At 34.1% G+C, this 19,410-nt stretch overlaps 2 protein-coding genes across 6 annotated transcripts in view; both read left to right on the top strand.

The window, feature by feature from the left end:
* Positions 1 to 19,257, top strand: part of LOC126827120 (tensin-1) — a 98,509-nt gene extending 79,252 nt beyond the window's left edge. For all 5 annotated transcript variants that reach the window (XM_056102536.1, XM_056102535.1, XM_056102534.1 and 2 more), the window contains 3 exons: positions 13,855 to 13,941; positions 14,834 to 15,005; positions 15,583 to 19,257. In XM_056102536.1, the coding sequence (XP_055958511.1) occupies positions 13,855 to 13,941; positions 14,834 to 15,005; positions 15,583 to 15,786 (463 nt within the window). In that variant the 3' untranslated portion in view covers positions 15,787 to 19,257. The remainder of the gene's footprint in view (positions 1 to 13,854; positions 13,942 to 14,833; positions 15,006 to 15,582) is intronic.
* Positions 1 to 19,410, top strand: part of LOC126827113 (phosphatidylinositol 4,5-bisphosphate 3-kinase catalytic subunit alpha isoform) — a 324,427-nt gene that overhangs the window by 107,737 nt on the left and 197,280 nt on the right. The gene's annotated exons all lie outside the window — the stretch shown is intronic.

Here is a 19,410-nt window from a genome sequence, read left to right as displayed (position 1 = left end):
CAAAGCTAGTGTAATAAAGTTTTGGCGTATCTAATTGTAGATAATGACTAGGTAAACAGTTTATATGAAAGAATCTGATAACATACCCGTCTGTTTGTCATAATGCAATTAATATAATTATTTAGAGTGCTATTATAAAAGATGGCTTCGATTAGTTTCATATATAATTATTATATATACATGTTACCCATACATGTCTGTTTACAATTAGCTCTGCTTCAGAACACACAAGGCTAGTTGATTGACATTATATTTATAAAATCGATGATTTTAGTCGAAAGCATTATCTATGCTGCAAGAATTTAGAGGAATATTTATCTTGCTTCCGTTTGATAAAATTGAAAATGGGATTTTCAGGCATGGTTTCCCCTTGTCAGTGGTGTAGGATGGAAGGCCTGAAAAGGACAGCTGTCTAGTCCTTCGGATGGGATGGAAAAACGGGGTTCTGTGTACACATTGGCATGCACGTAAAAGAATCCTTGACAGTTTGAAATCAAAACAAGAATGGGCCATAGTGTTGTTGTCCAGGCAAAATTTCCCTCATAGTACACTGTATGGAGTATGCCCATCTTCATTAGTCCAGTCGGAGCAGAACAGTAGGACGCTAATCCCATTTCATTTCATTTTATTATAATTTATTGTTGTGACATATTGATGACTTGACGTGCTTCATCTAGTTAATCATCAGTTTTATCCTATTTACATCAGTTTAACAATAGAATATTGGTACAATAAGATGATGAAACTTTAATTATGTCGTAAAACTAGTGAAGACAGTATAAAAACAACATTAAAACCTAATAAACTCCATATTCTTCAATTTATTAGTGCAAACCTCATGTCATTCAACCTGTCATCAGATGTCAGTAATTGAAATACGATTGGTTTGAAATCTACTGTGTAAGACAGGATACGATTGGTTGATTTCATGATTTTCAGTTCATTCTTTTCATCACTAGTTTGACAGGGGAAGGTTAGTAAAGATATGAAACTACTATGACAGGCTTACAAGAAGACCCCATAACAATACCGTGACCCAACTGTACCCTCAGGGCAAGTACATACACTTCTAGAGGGTTGACAGTTGTCTATCACTAATTGTACATTGTGTAAGCAAGGATAAAAATCTCTGAGAAATAAAAACTATTTGAAGATTGGCTTTTTGAATCCTCCATTCTTTTCTTTTTTATCGCTTTATTTGCTTTTGAACCGAGTTCAAAAGAAATTTATTTGTCTGAAATGGAATGGAATTTTTTAGTTGGTCTATTTGAAGAATGAAGTTGGTCAGATTTTGATTTAAGTGCATATAATGTGGCTGGTTATGTTGGCAGTGGTTAATGTTATAGATATTGGAAAAAAATCTTTCAAAGACTATAAAAATATGAGTTATTAAAAGATATTATCTGACTTATGTTGTAGTTAGAAAATTGGATATTTGATAACATTTTTGTACTGAAAGTGTCCCCCATATTGATGGAATCTTTTGTAAAGGTTTATAAACATGGGGGTTGGGGTATGTAGTTTAGTTGTTTATGTCTCTCATTGAGTCAATTGGTGTGATTTCGATTTCCTACTTGTATGTGACAAGGAGTAGGGTCGCCTGTCCAACCTCATGGGTTTTCTCTGGGTCCTGGACTTTCTTTCCACTGCTAAAGACCCCTACGTGCCAGCGAATTATGGAAATAAAATTATACCATATGTTAATCCTGAAATGATCTAGTTTGTGTCGAGTGGACGTTAAACCCCATTTCTCTCTCTCCCCTTTCCTTTTCCATTAAAATTTGAATAATTGGCATGAGGGATGGTTATCATTGATATTTTTATGTTTATACGTGACATAGATTTATGATTTTTCCTTCCTCATTAACCTGGTTGGTTCAGGAAATTAGGATATTAAAACCTCATTTCATTTCATCAGATTTGTGTTTGTAACAGATGTACGTACTGTGTGTACATGTTGATGTTTCAATGGTAGCACCATTAACTCAGGTACAATCCATACACTAAATTACACTTTTCACCAGGGGGTGCCCATATGATGTACATTATAATTATATTATACTTAAACCAAACATGCGAAAACTATTTTTCTCTGTTGGAAATTTTCATGATGTTTAGCAGTTAGAACTAATTTAACGCATTTTGCTTTTAAGTGATTTTTAAATTTGTTTCTGTAAAATGCTTAAAATAATAGTCACTAAGAGTAAGTGCAGGAGGACTGCACTAGAAACAAAACCAAAATCTACAAGATAAACCTGCAGACAAGACAATATATAGACATTTAAAAAAAATAAACAAATATTATTAAATCAAGTGAATAAAGTGGTCTCTTCAATGAAAGGATTGCTTAAAGTATCTGAACATGGATCGAAGTTTTGTTTATCCGTACCAAACTACAATATTGTAATAGTCGAATCTCTAAAATAAATATCAGTCCCAAAAATGGTTTAATTCCTTAAACATGCAGTATTTATTGCAGGTCTTTCTTTGAGCCTGATATGTTAATATGAACTATTTATTAGACATTTATTAACATGAAAAGACCCTAATCAACTCTCAATGCCATCTTATCTGTCCAATTTTCATTGGATTTGAACCGATCTGCTTTTCAATGATTAAATGCAAAAATGGATAATCAAGACTTTGTCAGTTATCGTGACAGTGCTGACAATGACTATCAAGGCTATAAAGATTTTAATATAAGTTTTTCTTGGCTTAGAGTGAAGCAATTTGACTGAAATTTTCAGCATATTCCCTTTACATTATTTAGTTTTTTAACTATTATAGTGAGAACTGCCAGCTCTTGAACTAATCTTGCATAATGTATGTTTAAGTAGGCCTATATTATGAATTGAAAATTGTTAACAATTCGCATCTTCTGCAGACGATATGGTATGACGTCAAAATCAGTCATCGTCACCTATCATTTATCTTTTGATGGGCCTCTTTTGAATCTGATTGAATGTACAATCCCGAGGACTATCTACTATTGATATTTTTTATTTTGTTTCTTAAATAAATCTAAGATAATCAAATGAACACATTATAGCCTGATTACGCTCCAGATAGGCTCAGTTTCCAATTAAATCTTAGATAATCAAATGAATACATTATAGCCTGTGTATACGCTCCAGATAGCCTCAGTTACCAATTCACTGAACAATTTTTCTGGTTGACGACTCAAATACCATTTTATCGAACGTCTTTTTGTTTGTTGTATTTCACCAATTAAAACTAGAACGACTTGATTAATAAAACATGGGTGACATTTATCCAGGGTGATTGATCAAAGGCAATAAAGTTCTATTTTCTAATTATACTATAAATATTATCAATATCTGTGTTAGTATAGTACTTTATATTATAGGTTTATTATTGACAGAATACTTAAGTTTTGATAACTTAATACATAGTTGATAGATGAGGTCACCATTTAATACAGACTTGACTTTATCTTTAAGTATAGAACATAGAAAGTCTTTATCCTATAACTAGGTCCCTATATTATAATTCGGTGGTTAGCAGGTAGATCCAGGACATTTATTGTAGCTTATTTATCAACTAGCTCCTTCCAACTGACCAAATTATATATAAAAATATGGATAAGGTCTTTGCAGAACAGGGCTTTCACTTAGAATATTTTTATTATGCAGTATTTTCATTGGATTAAGAGATTAAATTTCAACAAATGAAATGGTTAAAGCCTTAAAAAAAATTTGTGAACAATGCCACTGTTGCATGGTGTTGATGATTTAATATTTTTTTTGCGTTTTTCTTTCATTTATGGGGGGTTGGATGGCTGAATGGTTAGCGTGCGCGCGCTGTATCATAAAGTCTGTCATTGAGTCGACTGGCGTGGTTTCGAATCCCCGGTTGTACGTGACAAGGAGTAGGGTCCCCTGTCCAACCTCGTGGGTTTTCTCCAGGTCCTCCGGTTTCCTCCCACTGCTAAAGACCCCTATGCGCAAGCGAATTATTGAAATAAAATTAAACCATATGTTAGTCCCAAAATGACCTATAGTTTGTGTCGAGTGGACCTTATATCCTATTTCTATCAGGGGGTTGGATGGCTGAATGGTTAGAGTGTAGGCGCTGTATCTTAAAGTCTATCATTGGGTTCCATTCCCCGGTTGTACATGACAAGGAGTAGGGTCACCTGTCCAACCTCGTGGGTTTTCGCTGGGTCCTTCAGTTTCCTCCCACTGCTAAAGACCCCTACGCGCAAGCAAATTATTGAAATAAAATTAAACCATGTTAGTCGCGAAATGACCTAGTTTGTGCCGAGTGGACGTTAAACTCTCTCCCTCTCTCTCTCCTCAAACTGTTATTGACTAGTGCTAATAAATTGAAGCTAACAGCATAATTAAGATTGATTAAGGTCGTAAGCCAGTTACAGTAAGTTGTTGGCAGACGTAATTACCTTGTTATCAACAACTAGCAACTTGTTAAAATGTTAAATTAGGTAGTTATATTATGACATCAGGGATTTGGTTCTGGTGATGACATTTTCATGACCTTTAAAGAAAGCTCATTTTCACCAATCAAATATCAAATTATAGTTTTTTTAGGCCTGGTCTATAAAAAAAATGGACTGTGTCAGAATTGGGTTTGTAATGGATGGCGATTAATGTATTGCCGGATATGAGTAAAACTCTCCACCTTATCCCTCTAAACCGTAGATTACATCGACCAGTCTAAAGATACGATTTAATCAATGACAGAATTAGAAGCCGTCTGTGAGATTATTACTCAAGAGATCATAGAGCACCTTATAAGGGCAATAATTCATCATGGTAAACATTCTACAGACGAAATGTTTCTGGTTATCGTGTTCTGTGTGCTGCCGTAAAGTATCTAAATCAACACCCATAACTTTAAAATATTCCTGGAAATGTAATCAATTTATTTAGTCGTAGAAAAACTGGTATTATTGGATCAATTCATGCTTGTTTTATGTAAATGAATCAATTTTGTTGACAGCCCTAATGGTGATTAACTCATATTCCATTCTCATTATAAACATATCCTGTCTGAAAAAACATAGGAATTGATCATATTGATTGGTAATGAATAGAAATGGGGTTTAATTAACCGTTAATAATATTTTTGATAAAGAGTACATAAAATTAAATTAAATAATGAAATGACTGAACAAGATTAAATGGTACCATCATCATCATTGCAATTTATGAAATCTGGCCCATGAGTTCACAAAACATTCTCAGACTTACGTTAAGAATTTACTCAAAATTGTTTGCCTTATTTTAACTAAAATATAGCTCTTTATAAAACTTGTTTTGTTTTAATGTATCAAATACATCAATAAGAAACTATATGCCAAGTTTTGTATTTCTGGATCAAAGATATTTCTCATAAACAGTGATTGAAAGTTGAGTAAATTCTTAACTTAAATCTGAGAATGCTTTGTGAATTCGGGGCCCGATCTCTCTTTGTAGCAATGTAGACTCCCTAGGTCTCTCTCTCTCACTTCTCCCTATTATGTCTGTAGGAAGAAGACACTTCCCCCTAAAAAAATTAAGCCCTGTTTTAATGTCCAAATTTTTAGCTCCAATCGATTTGTTGAAATGAAAATATTCCAAACCGTGTGTTATCAGGGGAATTTTGCCCAGACTAATTTCTTCATCTAATTTCATCCCATCCACGAGAATAAACCACCTGTCTTGCATCAATAACAAGGGGAAACCACCCTGAAAAATCCTGAAGAAGTTTCTCTGCCAACACTAGGATCAAACACCAGGACCTCCTGATTAGTGAGACAGTAGATTGCAGCTCCCATATTGATTGTAAAACATATATAATGTACACACAAGGGATGTAATATAGTCATCAATTAGTTGCCGATCTATAAACATTGAACAAACATGCCTCGGACAATTACATTATCAGAACAGACATGTACTTTCTATATTAAACATCGACTGGCGTGGTTTCGAATCCCTGGTTGTACGTGACAGGGAGTAGGGTCGCCTGTCCAATCTTGTGGGTTATGGAAATAAAATTGAACCATATGTTAGTCCTGAAATGTTTGTGTCGAGTGGACGTTAAACCCCATTTCTCTCTCCCTCTCACTTCTGTATTAAACAGATTATAAAATTAGTTGTCGATTTATTTAAAATACATCCATACCATTTTATGATACACAATTACTGAGTTTAATACTACATGTATGCGTTATTTCAACGAAAAATACTCTCAATAATAATTGTGTATCCATAAAATTGTACTGCGTGTTAGTAAAATTGCGTTATTTTAGGGTGACAGGAATCTCTTGAAAACTAGGCTACATGTACATGTGATTACATGTATTGTGAAACATGAATCTCTGACAGGAATATCGGTCCAACCAACAAATAACTTAATTTGACAATTTTTATGTTGCCTTGTAAAGATAGTTTTATCCTCGAAAACAACACATAAACCTTATGTAATTGGGTTAAATGAAGTGTGACTAGTTTCAATAGGACAAATCATCTGTACAGTGTCAGTTCAAATTGAATTTCATGTTGTATAGAAGAGTTCCGACTCCAGGGCAAAAAACATAATCAAACTCCAATTACAATCTCAAGATGCTTGATTTGACAAAATACAATCAGTTTTATGTAACTTGGGGAATATTGCTGAAGCGTTCTTGAAAGATTACTATGAAATGAAATGGGGTTTAACGTCCTACTGTTCTGCTCTGACTGGGCAAATGAAGATGGCATACACCATACAGTGTGCTATGAGGGAAATTTTGACCAAACTGCTGCACTACGGCCGACTCTTATATCGAATTCCAACCGCCAAGGGACCTTTTACGTGTATGCCAATGTGTACACAAGACCTTGGTTTTTCGTGCCATCAGAATGACCAGACAGCTGTCCTCGTCAGGCCCTCATTCTGATGGGACGAAAAACCGAGGACCTGTGTACACATTGGCGTGTGTGTAAAAGATCCATTGGTAGTTGGAATTCGATATAAGAGTAGGCCATAGCACCGCTGACCAGGTAAATTTTCCCTCATAGCACACTGTATGGGCGTGTACCTTCTTCATCAGCCCAGTCAGAGCAGAACAGCAGGACGTTAAACCCCATTTCATTTTATTTCATTTCATTTCCCTATGCACTGAGCCACCGTAACTACCCATCATTTAGAGTAGTTTAAGATTGAATTATTTGCGAACATCAAAACAAAATTTAATTGTATTGTAGATTATTTCCCTCGTCAGACAACTTAGAAGTTGTTTAGCTGAGGAAGAATCAATTTGTAATTAGGGTTCCACACTAGATACATAAAAATCAATCAACTCGACTAATTACCATGCCATCACTTCATCAAGGTTATAGTGTGTTCGTTTAACTAATATATCATCTGAATTCTACCCAGTCCGTGTAATTACCATGCCATCACTTCATCATGGTTATAATATATCATCTGAATTCTACCCATTCCCTGTAATTACCATTTTAACACTTGATTTCGTGACTTGTTTTCAAGTTTACTTCATCGTAGATAGGCTACTGCTGTCCTATACAGACAGAAATTAGCCTTTAAATTGCTAATCGTCATGTAGATTTATCAGATATATTTTTTATTTTTTTAAGTCTTAATTCACGCTAAAATGTACTCAAATTGTCATTTAACAATTAAGAAAATAATATGGGAGATTAGATAAAGAGCTGGCAGTTCTCACTATAATAGTTAAAAAGTAGATGATGTAATGGCAATCTGCTGAAAATTTCAGTCGAATTGATCCACTCTGAACTGAGAATATAGCGAATGATTTTCGGACTAGGCTTGATGATCATTACTAAAGTCGGTATGATGAAAAACATAGTCTCGATTATCCATTTCATGATTAAATCTTGAATGAAAGTAGAGCAGCAAATCGGATCCTAATCCAGTAAATATCGCAGGCTAGTGATGACATCGAGAGTTGATTATGGCCTGGATAAGTTAATGAATGTCTAATTAATAATTTATATAACATTTAAGGCCTAAAGAAAAACCTGCAATAGGCAGATTTAGCTCTTGCATAATGTATGTTTAATAAAGAAAACAAAATCAAATATCAAAGGGAGATAATCTCCGCATTTGGATTCAATCGGATTAACAAGAGGCCCATCAAAAGATTTTATACAGCACTTGACGCTGGTTTGTTTAAATCGTCTGCCGTGAATGGTGAATGTTTCAACATCGTAAATTCATCATACATATATCTTTGTAATTACTAAACAAAATTGAATTATTCTTAGGGATTCATCTTTCACGATATTGTCGTTTACAATGGATTCAACATGCCTCAAACAACGATCAGAGACTTAAAGTTGAATATTTCACACGGGGTAAAACTTATATACCGTTCAGACGCTTATTTTTAAACCAGTTCAAAATCATCAGGGTTTTTAAGACAGAATCATATTGCTTTCACACATATTATCCGCCAAACCAGTTGAACTATTGTGAGGTTAGAGTTAACTACGCATGGGTAGCTTCATATTATTTATTCAGTTCTTGCACGCTTTCGATAACACTGGCACTGCATGATGCCACCATTTTCCCCAGGAATGTAACTGATCGCATTTTAAGCCAACCCGTTCAGACGGCCTAGATGAACCAAATCGTGAGCTGGGGTTTTTAAACTGGTTTATTTGCCCTTCATTTGCGTTCAGTCGACAAAGTTAAAATGGTTTAACGATCCCCAGAAACCAGTTCAACTTAACGTCTGAACGGGATATGTGTCATTACTATTTAAATTAAAACGTTATCCTAGCATTGAATAAAGCGATCAGACCAGTAATACTGCCATCAATATTATATCCAGACAACAACTGTAAGTAACGAATTCTCGAGAAAACTTGTAGTCCAGAAGGATTTGGAGAGATAATTAGTTTTATCACCATGTTGAATGTCAATGTGTGTCTGAAACTCATGTAATATTAATGTAGCAGGAATTATTTCAAGACAGTTATAATTACTGAGGTTTACGATGATTGTTTAAAAATCCCCTGTTTAACACAAAATTTGAATAAATACAGACTTTATTTTTGACTGACTAAAGAAGAAAACGATTTTGAATGTAAAAATTATTATATCAAAACATCTTTATCAACAGCTTGAAGTTAAACATGCATTATGCAAGAGCTAAATCTTCCTATTGCAGGTCTTTCTTTAGGCATGATAAGTGAAATAATAAGCTATTAATTAGACATTTATTAATATGAAAAGACCTAAATCAACTCTCGATGCTATCTTATGTGTCGTATTTTCACTGGATTTGTATCTGATTTGCTGCTCAAAGCTCAATTATGATGAAATGGATAATCAAGACTTTGTTTTTTATCGTACCAACTTTAGTAATGATGATCGAGGCTAGGCTTAAAATTCAATCGCTAAAATCTTGGTTCAGAGTGGATCAATTTTCAGCATATTCCCTTTATATTATCTAGTTCTTAACTATTATAGTGAGAACTGTCAGCTCTTTATCTAATCTCCCATAATGACCCTTTAAAAAGTTTAAGTTAAAAAGAATTTTCGTCTGTTAAAATCAACGCGTATAGTGGTTTCTATTTGTTTAATATTTTATCTTCTATTAAATATTCAATAGTTGCAGACGGGTTGTCGAGTACAAGCTTTGCTTTAATAAACCTGCACTGAATCAAGTGATAAGAGAACAAATATAGTGGCCGCTTTCACGCCAGACTTGTTATTGTCGAGTTATGGACGAACGGAAGGATACCAGGCTTAAGGATAAGATGTAATATTTGTTTTCATAACTACTCATAATAGCCCTGCAGCAAAGTTTTATTCTATTTTTGGTTAAATCCGAAGACGACATATTGACGTAGAATTTTGTGAGTAAGTTGAAGACGATGTGTAAATATAGTATTGTAAGACGTTTCTGTTTAGTGTATTAGAACTAATTTGGTGGCTTTTTCAATTTCTCGATTGTACATGTAAAGGAGTAAAGTCGTCTGTCCAACCTCGTGGGTTTTCTCTGGGTTCTATGGTTTCCTCCCGCTGAAGATCCCTACGTGCAAGCGAATTATTGAAATAAAATTAAACCATAGGTTAGTCCCAAAATGACCTGATTTGAGTCGAGTGGACGTTAAACCGCATTTCTCTCTTTCACTAGTTCGGTGGCTCGATGAGTAAAACGTTGGTTTGCTAACCTGGGGATCCCGTGTTCGATCTCAGGATTTTCTTGCATGGTTCCACCTTGTCTGTGGTAGACATTGGTGTGCACGTAAAAGAATCCTTGACAGTTGAAATTCGATATAAGAGTAGACCATAGCGCCGCTGCCCACCAAGATTTTCCTCATAGCACACTGTATTGAATATACCGATCTTCATTAGTCCAGTCAGATGAGAACATTAAACCCATTTCATTTGATTTCATCTATTTAGAGACATTGCTTGGCTTAATCAGCTATTGATTCTAGTGTAGAAATCAAATTGTCTGAAGAACAACACCAATGATTTCAAATTAATCATGTTCTAGAATTCATCAGTTGGTTTCAAAGCCGTTTATCTTCACATCCCAAATTGAAGAATTATTTATGAATGTGCTATTTGTCTTTAAGGAGTAAGTTAAGGCTTTGATACCGTTCTTTAAGGAGTAAGTTAAGGCTTTGATACCGTTCTTTAAGGAGTAAGTTAAGGCTTTGATACCGTTCTTTAAGGAGTAAGTTAAGGCTTTGATACCGTTCTTTAAGGAGTAAGTTAAGGCTTTGATACCGATCTTTAAGGAGTAAGTTAAGGCTTTGATACCGTTCTTTAAGGAGTAAGTTAAGGCTTTGATACCGTTCTTTAAGGAGTAAGTTAAGGCTTTGATACCAAACTTTAAAGACAAAGTTAAAGCTTTGATACCAAAGTTGGAATTCGATATAAGAGTACGCAATAGTGCTGTTGCCCGGGCAAAATTTTCCACATACCACATAGTATGGCGTATGCCCGTCTTCATTAGCCTAGTCGGAGCAGAACAGTAGGACATTAAACCCCATTTCATTTCATTTCTCCATAAACTAGGTAATAGCTAGTCGGTGTAAATTATTTTGATTAATTTAGAAATTCTGGCGACTAATCCAAATACAGGTACACACAATCTAAACTATTATAGTTCAATCGTAATGAGATTGTTGAAATGCCAGACACAGATGAAAGAGCTTTTATGTTTAATGTGCTAACAATTCCATCCCTAACGTCCAAACAAATATCTTGAATTTCTTACGGAGAGTAAATTTGATGGACTACCACCTAGTAGGAAAAGTCGCGATGCTAACAGGATGGACAAATACTGAAATGGAGCGTTAAAAAGCGTTTAGTAATGTTTTGAAGTCGTGGCGTATTTACACTAGATTCTATGGACTATTTACTGAACAATCATCGCAGAAGTCAAAATACACCGATTGTTTCAATACTCAATTTGTGTTCCGCCACCTTTAAAAGAAATTCCAATGAAAGTTGTGATGACATAAGTTTCTATTATAAGTACCGTGCTACTCTTTTCATCAAATATGGGTGTGAAGTTATTCTGTGTGACGTGTCAACACTATTCAATCTTGTTAACAAGATAAATATTAACAGTTTAAGATGGTGTCACGTCAGGATGTGATATTTTGGTTGAAATATGAATTTTATGTTTATTTAGTTGATAGATTTTATTGTTAGAAGATACGGGGTTCGCTGGTATGAATATGTGGTTTACAAATGGGTACGTTGTCGGCAACATCTGCTTGCTATGATCAGGGGCCTGTTTCAAGAAATTTTAACTGAGATAAAATCCAGATTTTAGTAATTTGATTGGATAATATTAGATTGATTTTAGTGCTTAGCCAATCAAAATTGAAGTATCTACTAAAATTTGGATTTTATCTTTAGTTAAGATTTCGAGAGAAACAGGGCCCAGGTCTGTTGCAGTTACTAGGACACAGGAATGCATTTTATTGATCTGATATATCAATTTGTTGTTTATTGCTTACAATGTCAGTGTAGTTTGTGAGTTGTCCGCAGGTTTGTCTTTTCAGTTTTGCTTGTGTGAAGTGCAGTCCTCCTATACTTATTATCAGGATAGATATTTTAGACAAGTTAACGATTTAGTATTTTTCGGATAATATCTTTTATTCGTGGGTTAATCAAAGCTAAAAGTGTAACTCTATTTGATCATTTAATTAAGAAAAAAATCAAAATAACCAAGGTGGATTTATCCCCCGTCTTGGATTCAGTGTGAGGCCCATCAAAAGAGTTCAGTAAAATTCAAAGGTGGTGCTGGTTTGTGGTGGCTTTTTCATCTGAAGGTGGTGTTGGTTTGAGGCGACTATATCATCTGAAAGTGGTGCTGCTTTGAGGTGACTATATCATCCGAAAGTGGTGTTGGTTTGTGGTGACTATTTCATCTGAAGGTGGTGTTGGTTTGTGGTGACTATATCATCTGAAAGTGGTGTTGGTTTGTGGTGACTATTTCATCTGAAGGTGGTGTTGGTTTGTGGTGAGTATTTCATCTGAAGGTGGTGTTGGTTTGTGGTGACTATTTCATCTGAAGGTGGTGTTGGTTTGTGGTGACTATATCATCTGAAAGTGGTGTTGGTTTGTGGTGACTATTTCATCTGAAGGTGGTGTTGGTTTGTGGTGACTATTTCATCTGAAGGTGGTGTTGGTTTGTGGTGACTATTTCATCTGAAGGTGGTGCTGGCTTGAGGCGACTATATTATCCGAAAGTGGTGCTGGCTTGTTACTATTTCATCTGAAGAGAATACTGAATGTTGACAAATTTTTAAAATTCATCATGTTTGACAATTAGATACTTTAAAAATTGGAAGGATATAATTTTGAAAGTTTCCTGTGTCAAGGTGTAAAATGAAGAATTACAAGGGTCAAATATAATAGAGCTGAACAATGTGAAGATTATTTCTTCTATTATAGAAAATTGTTTTTTTTTCCCTCAGGCTAGATTTACTGTGTATACAATACTATAGTTGTTAACTCAATGATAGATGATTTCATATAATTATAGTAAAATACTGGTACCACACCCCCTTATTTTTATAAGAGATTTGATGAATTGTATTTTGTTGTTGAGTTTTTTTTTACAAGAATACTCATCATTAACATGAGCTCTATTATAGAGATTTCATACTGTATTTTATATCAGGCGTCTATAATGGAAAATCTGATCAGAGAATAAAGAGGTTTTAGACATACATGTAACTGGATCCGGATAATCCTCTTTAAAATTAAAAGAAATATATAATAACTTCACACGTACATGTTTTTAAACCTTCAATGCTAATACTGTTTGTATAAAATACAATGTATATACAATCATGTTGTTATGTAGATAATATTCAGATCTGGCATTCATATTTAGAACGTGTTGATGGCAATGATGTATAGAGTATGTTGATGGCATTGATATTTAGAACTTGTTGATGGCATTGAAGTTTAGAAATTGTTGATGGCATTGATATTTATAACATGTTGATGGCATTGATGTTTAGAACTTGTTGATGGCATTGATATTTAAAATTGTTGACAGCATTGATATTTAAAACATGTTGATGGCATTGATGTTTAGAACATGTTGATGGCATTGATGTTTAGAACATGTTGATGGCATTGATATTTAGAACATGTTAATGGCATTGATATTTAAAACTTGATGAAGGCATTGGTGTTTAGAACATGTTGATGGCATTGATGTTTAGAATATGTTGATGACATTGATGTTTAGAACATGATGATGGCATTGATATTTAAAACATGTTGATGGCATTGATATTTAATACATGTTAATGCCATTGATAGTTATCAAACCCCAATATTTAATATGGAAATGTTTTTATTTGTATATTCCAGACTGGAGTCGTTAATGTGTTTAGATAGAAGTCATATAGAAGATGAAACGTTACGCCACGCACCATGGTATCAGGCTGGAATACCAAGGTGAGTTACCTTTCTAATATTACATATAAAATGTACATGCTTAACAGGGTATCTCATTTAGAATAAGTGGGGGGGGGGGGTGTGAAAGAAATCCTACGACATCAAGTGTTGTTTAAAACACAATCCTCAAAAATCGTATGGTAGATCTATCTTATCATGGTTGGAAGTGAAATTAAATTAAATTGGGGATTAGCGTCCCACTTTTCTGCACTAGTCGAGCCAATGAAGACAGACATACACCAAGCACTGTGGTAGGAGGGTGATTTTACCATCTACTCTGTCCTTGACCACTGATCACAGGAAACAGGAGTGGAAAATACTATAGTCAACAAGCCACAGCAACTTCTTTAAATTTGAAATCTGATATGAAACAGGGGAACAACTGATATACAAGTATATTTCCTTCCCATCCAACAACCACCTCTTCCTAATATGTGGCGTACGTCATACAGTGTGCTATGAGGGAAATTTTGACTGGACAGCAGCCCTATACAACGCTTATATCTAATTCCAACTGTCAAGGGATATTTTATGTGCATGTCGATGAGATCTTGGAGAGGGAGTTTATTGTATTATGTGGCTAAGTGAGTAAGATGCTGGCTCATTAGCCTGGAGATCTCAGGTTGTCTCCCACTGGTGACCGAGAAAGTTCCTCTTTTCAGTAGTGCATGCTGGAGGGCCTGACGAAAAAATCAGGTTCCATGTACACATTGGTGTGCACGTAAAAAAAAACCCTTGATAGTTAGAATTCAATATAAGAGTAGGTGGTAGCGCTGCTCTTTGGGCAAAATGTTTCTCACAGCACACTGCATGGCATGTGCCCGTCTTCATTTTCCCAGTCGGGGCAGAACAGTAGGATTTATTGTATTAAATATAATTGTTGTATTTATAGGGAGATAGCATTAGAGATATTACAACAAGAAGAAATTGGATCTTTTATTGTTCGTGATAGTACCACGCATCCAGGATGTTTCGCTTTATCAGTTCGTGTTCCCAAGTTTGAGAACCAGAACGGCATCTCCCATTATCTTATACTGAAAACACAGAAAGGTGTTAAACTAAAGGTAAGTTGACAGCCAAATATTCATTCACTACAATAGTATGAAATTTGATTCTCTAAAAAGCAATATTAGTCCCCAAATATTCATTTAAAGCTGGTGAATATCATTTCGAGTGATTTTGAACCCCTTATTAACTACGATATTGTAATAGTTGATATTTCTAATATCAGTCCAAAAATGGTTCAATTCCGTACAGTATTTACAAAGATATGATGAATTGAAAATTCTGCTGTCTTTGCAGATCTGACCAACCACAAATTTTCACTGTCATTGAGTCAACTGACGTGGATTCGATTCCCTGGTTGTACGTGACAAGGAGTAGGGTCGTCTGTCCAACATTGTGCCTTTTCTTCGGGTCTTCTAGTTTCCTCCCACTACTAAAGGCCCCTACGCGCATGTGAATTATTGAAATAAAATTAAACCATATGTTACTCCCGAAATATCCTAGTTGTGTCAAGTGGCCATTAAACCATCTCTCTCTCTCTCTCTCTCTCTCTCTCTCTCCCTCTCTCTCTGGTTAGCAACTTTAAAAAAATGCTGTTGAAACAAACAAATGAATATTTTGTATTTGTATTTGCAGGGTTTGGATAAAGTGTGGACTAATTTAACAGCTCTTGTAACACATCATACAGTCATGCCCGAAATGTTACCGTGTACTTTACGTTTACCGCGTAATTCCACCAATCCTACGTTTAAAGACAGTGATAAAGATGATCGCGAGGACGATCCCGATTATCAAAGACTAGCAGACTTCTCCACGATGATGTCGCAACTGAAAATGTGATACATCACAATTGGACTGTGTTTTAAACCGTTGATCCAATACACGGGATGTGTTCAGCAGACGGTGACGTGTGTTTTGGGTTGTTATAAATACAAACGATAAACAGAACCACATTTTAGTCTTTCGTTTTATAAAAATGGAGAAAGGCTATTTTATTAAGCCTCACCTTCCAAACAAAACTCACCAAGCAATGTGCATGATTTTATGGGATGTTTGCACTTTTTTAGGAGGTTGTTTTCGTTGATTTATTTGCGGTGAATTCCTTCACTAGATGTAATGATGATGGGTGTGCGTTACGTTATGTATCTTATAATAAACTAGTCAATACTATCCATATATATCTATATATAAGGTGTGTTATAATGTATAACCATTATGAATATATAAAGCAATATGTAAACAACGGCCACATTGACACAGTTTGTGAACTTTTTGTTTAGTGAAAAAAGTCACCGTGATGTGTATTGGTGTGAAATGAGTTTAACGTCCTACTTTTCTGCACCAACTGGGCTATTGAAGTCAGGGCGTGTCAAGACAGTTGTTATAATTGTGTGGAAATACAGTGCTATATATTTTAATGTTTGTTAAATCGAATCGAAGACGTTCTGGAATCAAGACAAGAGATTGAAAACTGATTTGAAAATAGAAATGGCTACTGTTTGTTATTATGATGGTTTTCTGTTAATTATGTGAAGGATTATCAACTTCAGTCAGGCCTGGAAATAACGGTTTTAGATGTACCTGACAAAATGTCAGGCCCTAATGAAGTAGTACCTGACATTTTCAACTTAGTGCCGGACATGTATTAATAATATCAATAAAAAAAGACAAATCAGTGCCGGACAAAATGACAGGCACCAGAGGTTTTGTGCCTGACAAAGCCTGAATCTGTGCCTGACATTGTCTGTGACAGGTGTCTTATTTCCAGGCTTGACTTCAGTAGTAACTTATAGTTTACAGGTTCTGGGTGTCCATGTTGGATTATTTTTGGATACATTTAAAAATCCATAGTAATTAACTGAAACTTGTGAAGATATCCGATGAAATAAAACTGGTTATTTAAAAAGTTTTTGATTCCTGTGACACATCTTGGATTAATTAATTCATCAATAATTGAAACTGAATCCACATTACTGTTAGTGTCGGTAAATCTACCAATAAATTCTGCAGCTAAATCTAATAAACGTAATTTGTAGTATGTCAAAAGTAGCGTTTAAAAATTCAATTTAAAATCAAGTTCAAACATCTGAATTTTCAAATTTATGTGAAATTTCTCATTACCCGTAAAAACAACATAGTTAAAATCAAATGTAAACAATCGAATTTCAGATTTATGTAAAATTGCTGACTCTCAGTAAAACAGATATTTATTTTTTGCCAAATTTAAATTTCAAATCAAGTGTAAACATTTATATTTTCAAATGATGTAAAATTGCTGATTGACAATATATTGTCAAAATCAAGTGAAAAATTTGGAATTTTAGATTTATATAGAATTGCTTACTGTCAGTAAAATGAATATATTTCTGTCAGAATAACATTTGGATTTTCAGATTACGTAAAATTGCTGACTGACAATAATACAATAATGTATTGTCAAAATCAAGTGAAAAATTTTAAATTTATATAAAATTGCTGACTCTCAAAATAATTGTAATAACCGGTTATCAGGCATTAATCATTTAATCATAATGTAATTTATCATTGACTAGATATACATATTATATATTATCAATCAATCAATCAATCATATATCAATATATTACACAACTCAGTCTCTATATGTTTAGTAATAATCAAGTCTGGAAATAACAGCTTTAATTATACCTGACAATGTCTGACATTAATGGTAGTACCTGAGATTTTCGATTTCGTACCGTACATGTATTCATTTCTCTACGGTACCTGACAAAATGTCACAGGCTAATAAGTTAGTACCTGATATTTTTAACTTTGTGCTGGAGATGTATTAACAATATCAATAAAAAAGACAAATCAATGCTGGACAATAGTTTCTTATTGATGAATTTGATACATTAAAACAACAACAGTTTTATAAAGGGCTTTATTTTAGTTAAAATAAATCGTACAATTTCTTAGTAAATTATTAACTGAAGACTGATAGTATTTTGTGAAAACCGGGCCTGAACTTGTGCCTGACATTGTCCGTGACGGATGCCTCGTTTCCAGACTTGGTATAATCATCTTGTATCAGTGTATGTTTTAAATAAAACCAATATTTCAAGTGTTCAATACATTATTATATGTATATTTATCAATTGTCCGTTGAGAAATACAATCTCTATTTCACATTAAGATCATTAATTTGAAAATCGTGATATTATCTTTATTCAACAATCAATTGTCTCTTGAGAAAATCTCTTTCACATTAAGATCATTAATTTGAAAATCGTGATATTATCTTGATTCGAACATCAATTGTCTCTTGAGAAAATCTCTTTCACGCTAAGATCATCAATTTGAAAATCGTGATATTATCGTGATTCGACCATCAATTATCTCTTGAGAAATGAAATCTCCATTTCACGTTAAGATCATCAATTCAAACATCTTGATTTCAAATATCCGTTTTCTACTAGTCAACAGTGTGCCTACCGTAACGAAGAACGACAATGGTTTAATATACTAGTTAAGAAATGTGACCTATGAGAGTAAAATAAGTCGGAAATCACAATTCTTTTACGATATGAAAAAAAAGGGAAAAAGGCTAAAAATATTTTTTTAATGATATAACACGAAAGGTAAAAAGGTAAAGCAAATTAAATTTTTTTTATATTTTTCTTTTTTTAGCCTTTTTCGAAGTTTTTGTTCACATATCGTAAAAAATAACTTGTGACTTCCGACTCATTTTACTGTCATGGGTCACAAATTGTTAATTGTTATGAAGATTGAAGTTGAATTATTTTTTTGAGAAGTTGATTCTTTGTTACAGTACATGTACCTCATCCATTGTTATTTAGAATATTTCAAACTTTCTGCAGCGTCTTGTGTTTATTCTATGGTGATTTTATGATATATCATGGTTTTATTAATATACAAAATATACATTGTATATTACACGATTTTTTATCGCCATCACTTTGCTATCAATTCACTTCTAGACCAATCTGATTAAAACACAGATCCTATTTCGTTTTGTTTTTTTATAGTTTAAAATTTCGTTTTACTTGTCTTTACTACACTAGGATCTGGAAGAGTTGTTATATAACCAGCAGTCTGGTTGATGTGAGGGATTAGCCAATGAAATGGTCTGTTGCAGCGAGTTCTTGGGATGCGATAAACGGAACTGTGGGTATCTTACTAGTAACATCAACACTGATTGGTCAATCAAATGTCTGATGTCAGGATCAAAAAACGCTTGTATGACCCCCAACGCGACCTTCCACTACAACTGTTCAGATCTTCATTTAGTAAAGGACATAGAAAGTATAAAAAAAAAAAAAAACGAAATATAGATCTGTATTTTAATCAGATTACTTTTAGACATTGCTGCATTTTTAATTTGACCCTAAATTCTAGTCTTACACGAAGGGCCAGATTTTTAAGGAGGCAAAATGGTCACAGGGGCCACCTCCAAGATTTTTATAAAAATAATGTAATAAT

The sequence above is a fragment of the Patella vulgata genome, chromosome 7, assembly GCF_932274485.2.
Source record: "Patella vulgata chromosome 7, xgPatVulg1.2, whole genome shotgun sequence".
Taxonomy (NCBI): domain Eukaryota; kingdom Metazoa; phylum Mollusca; class Gastropoda; family Patellidae; genus Patella; species Patella vulgata.
Note: the sequence above shows the minus strand (reverse complement) of the source record. Positions and strands in the feature narration are given on the sequence as shown.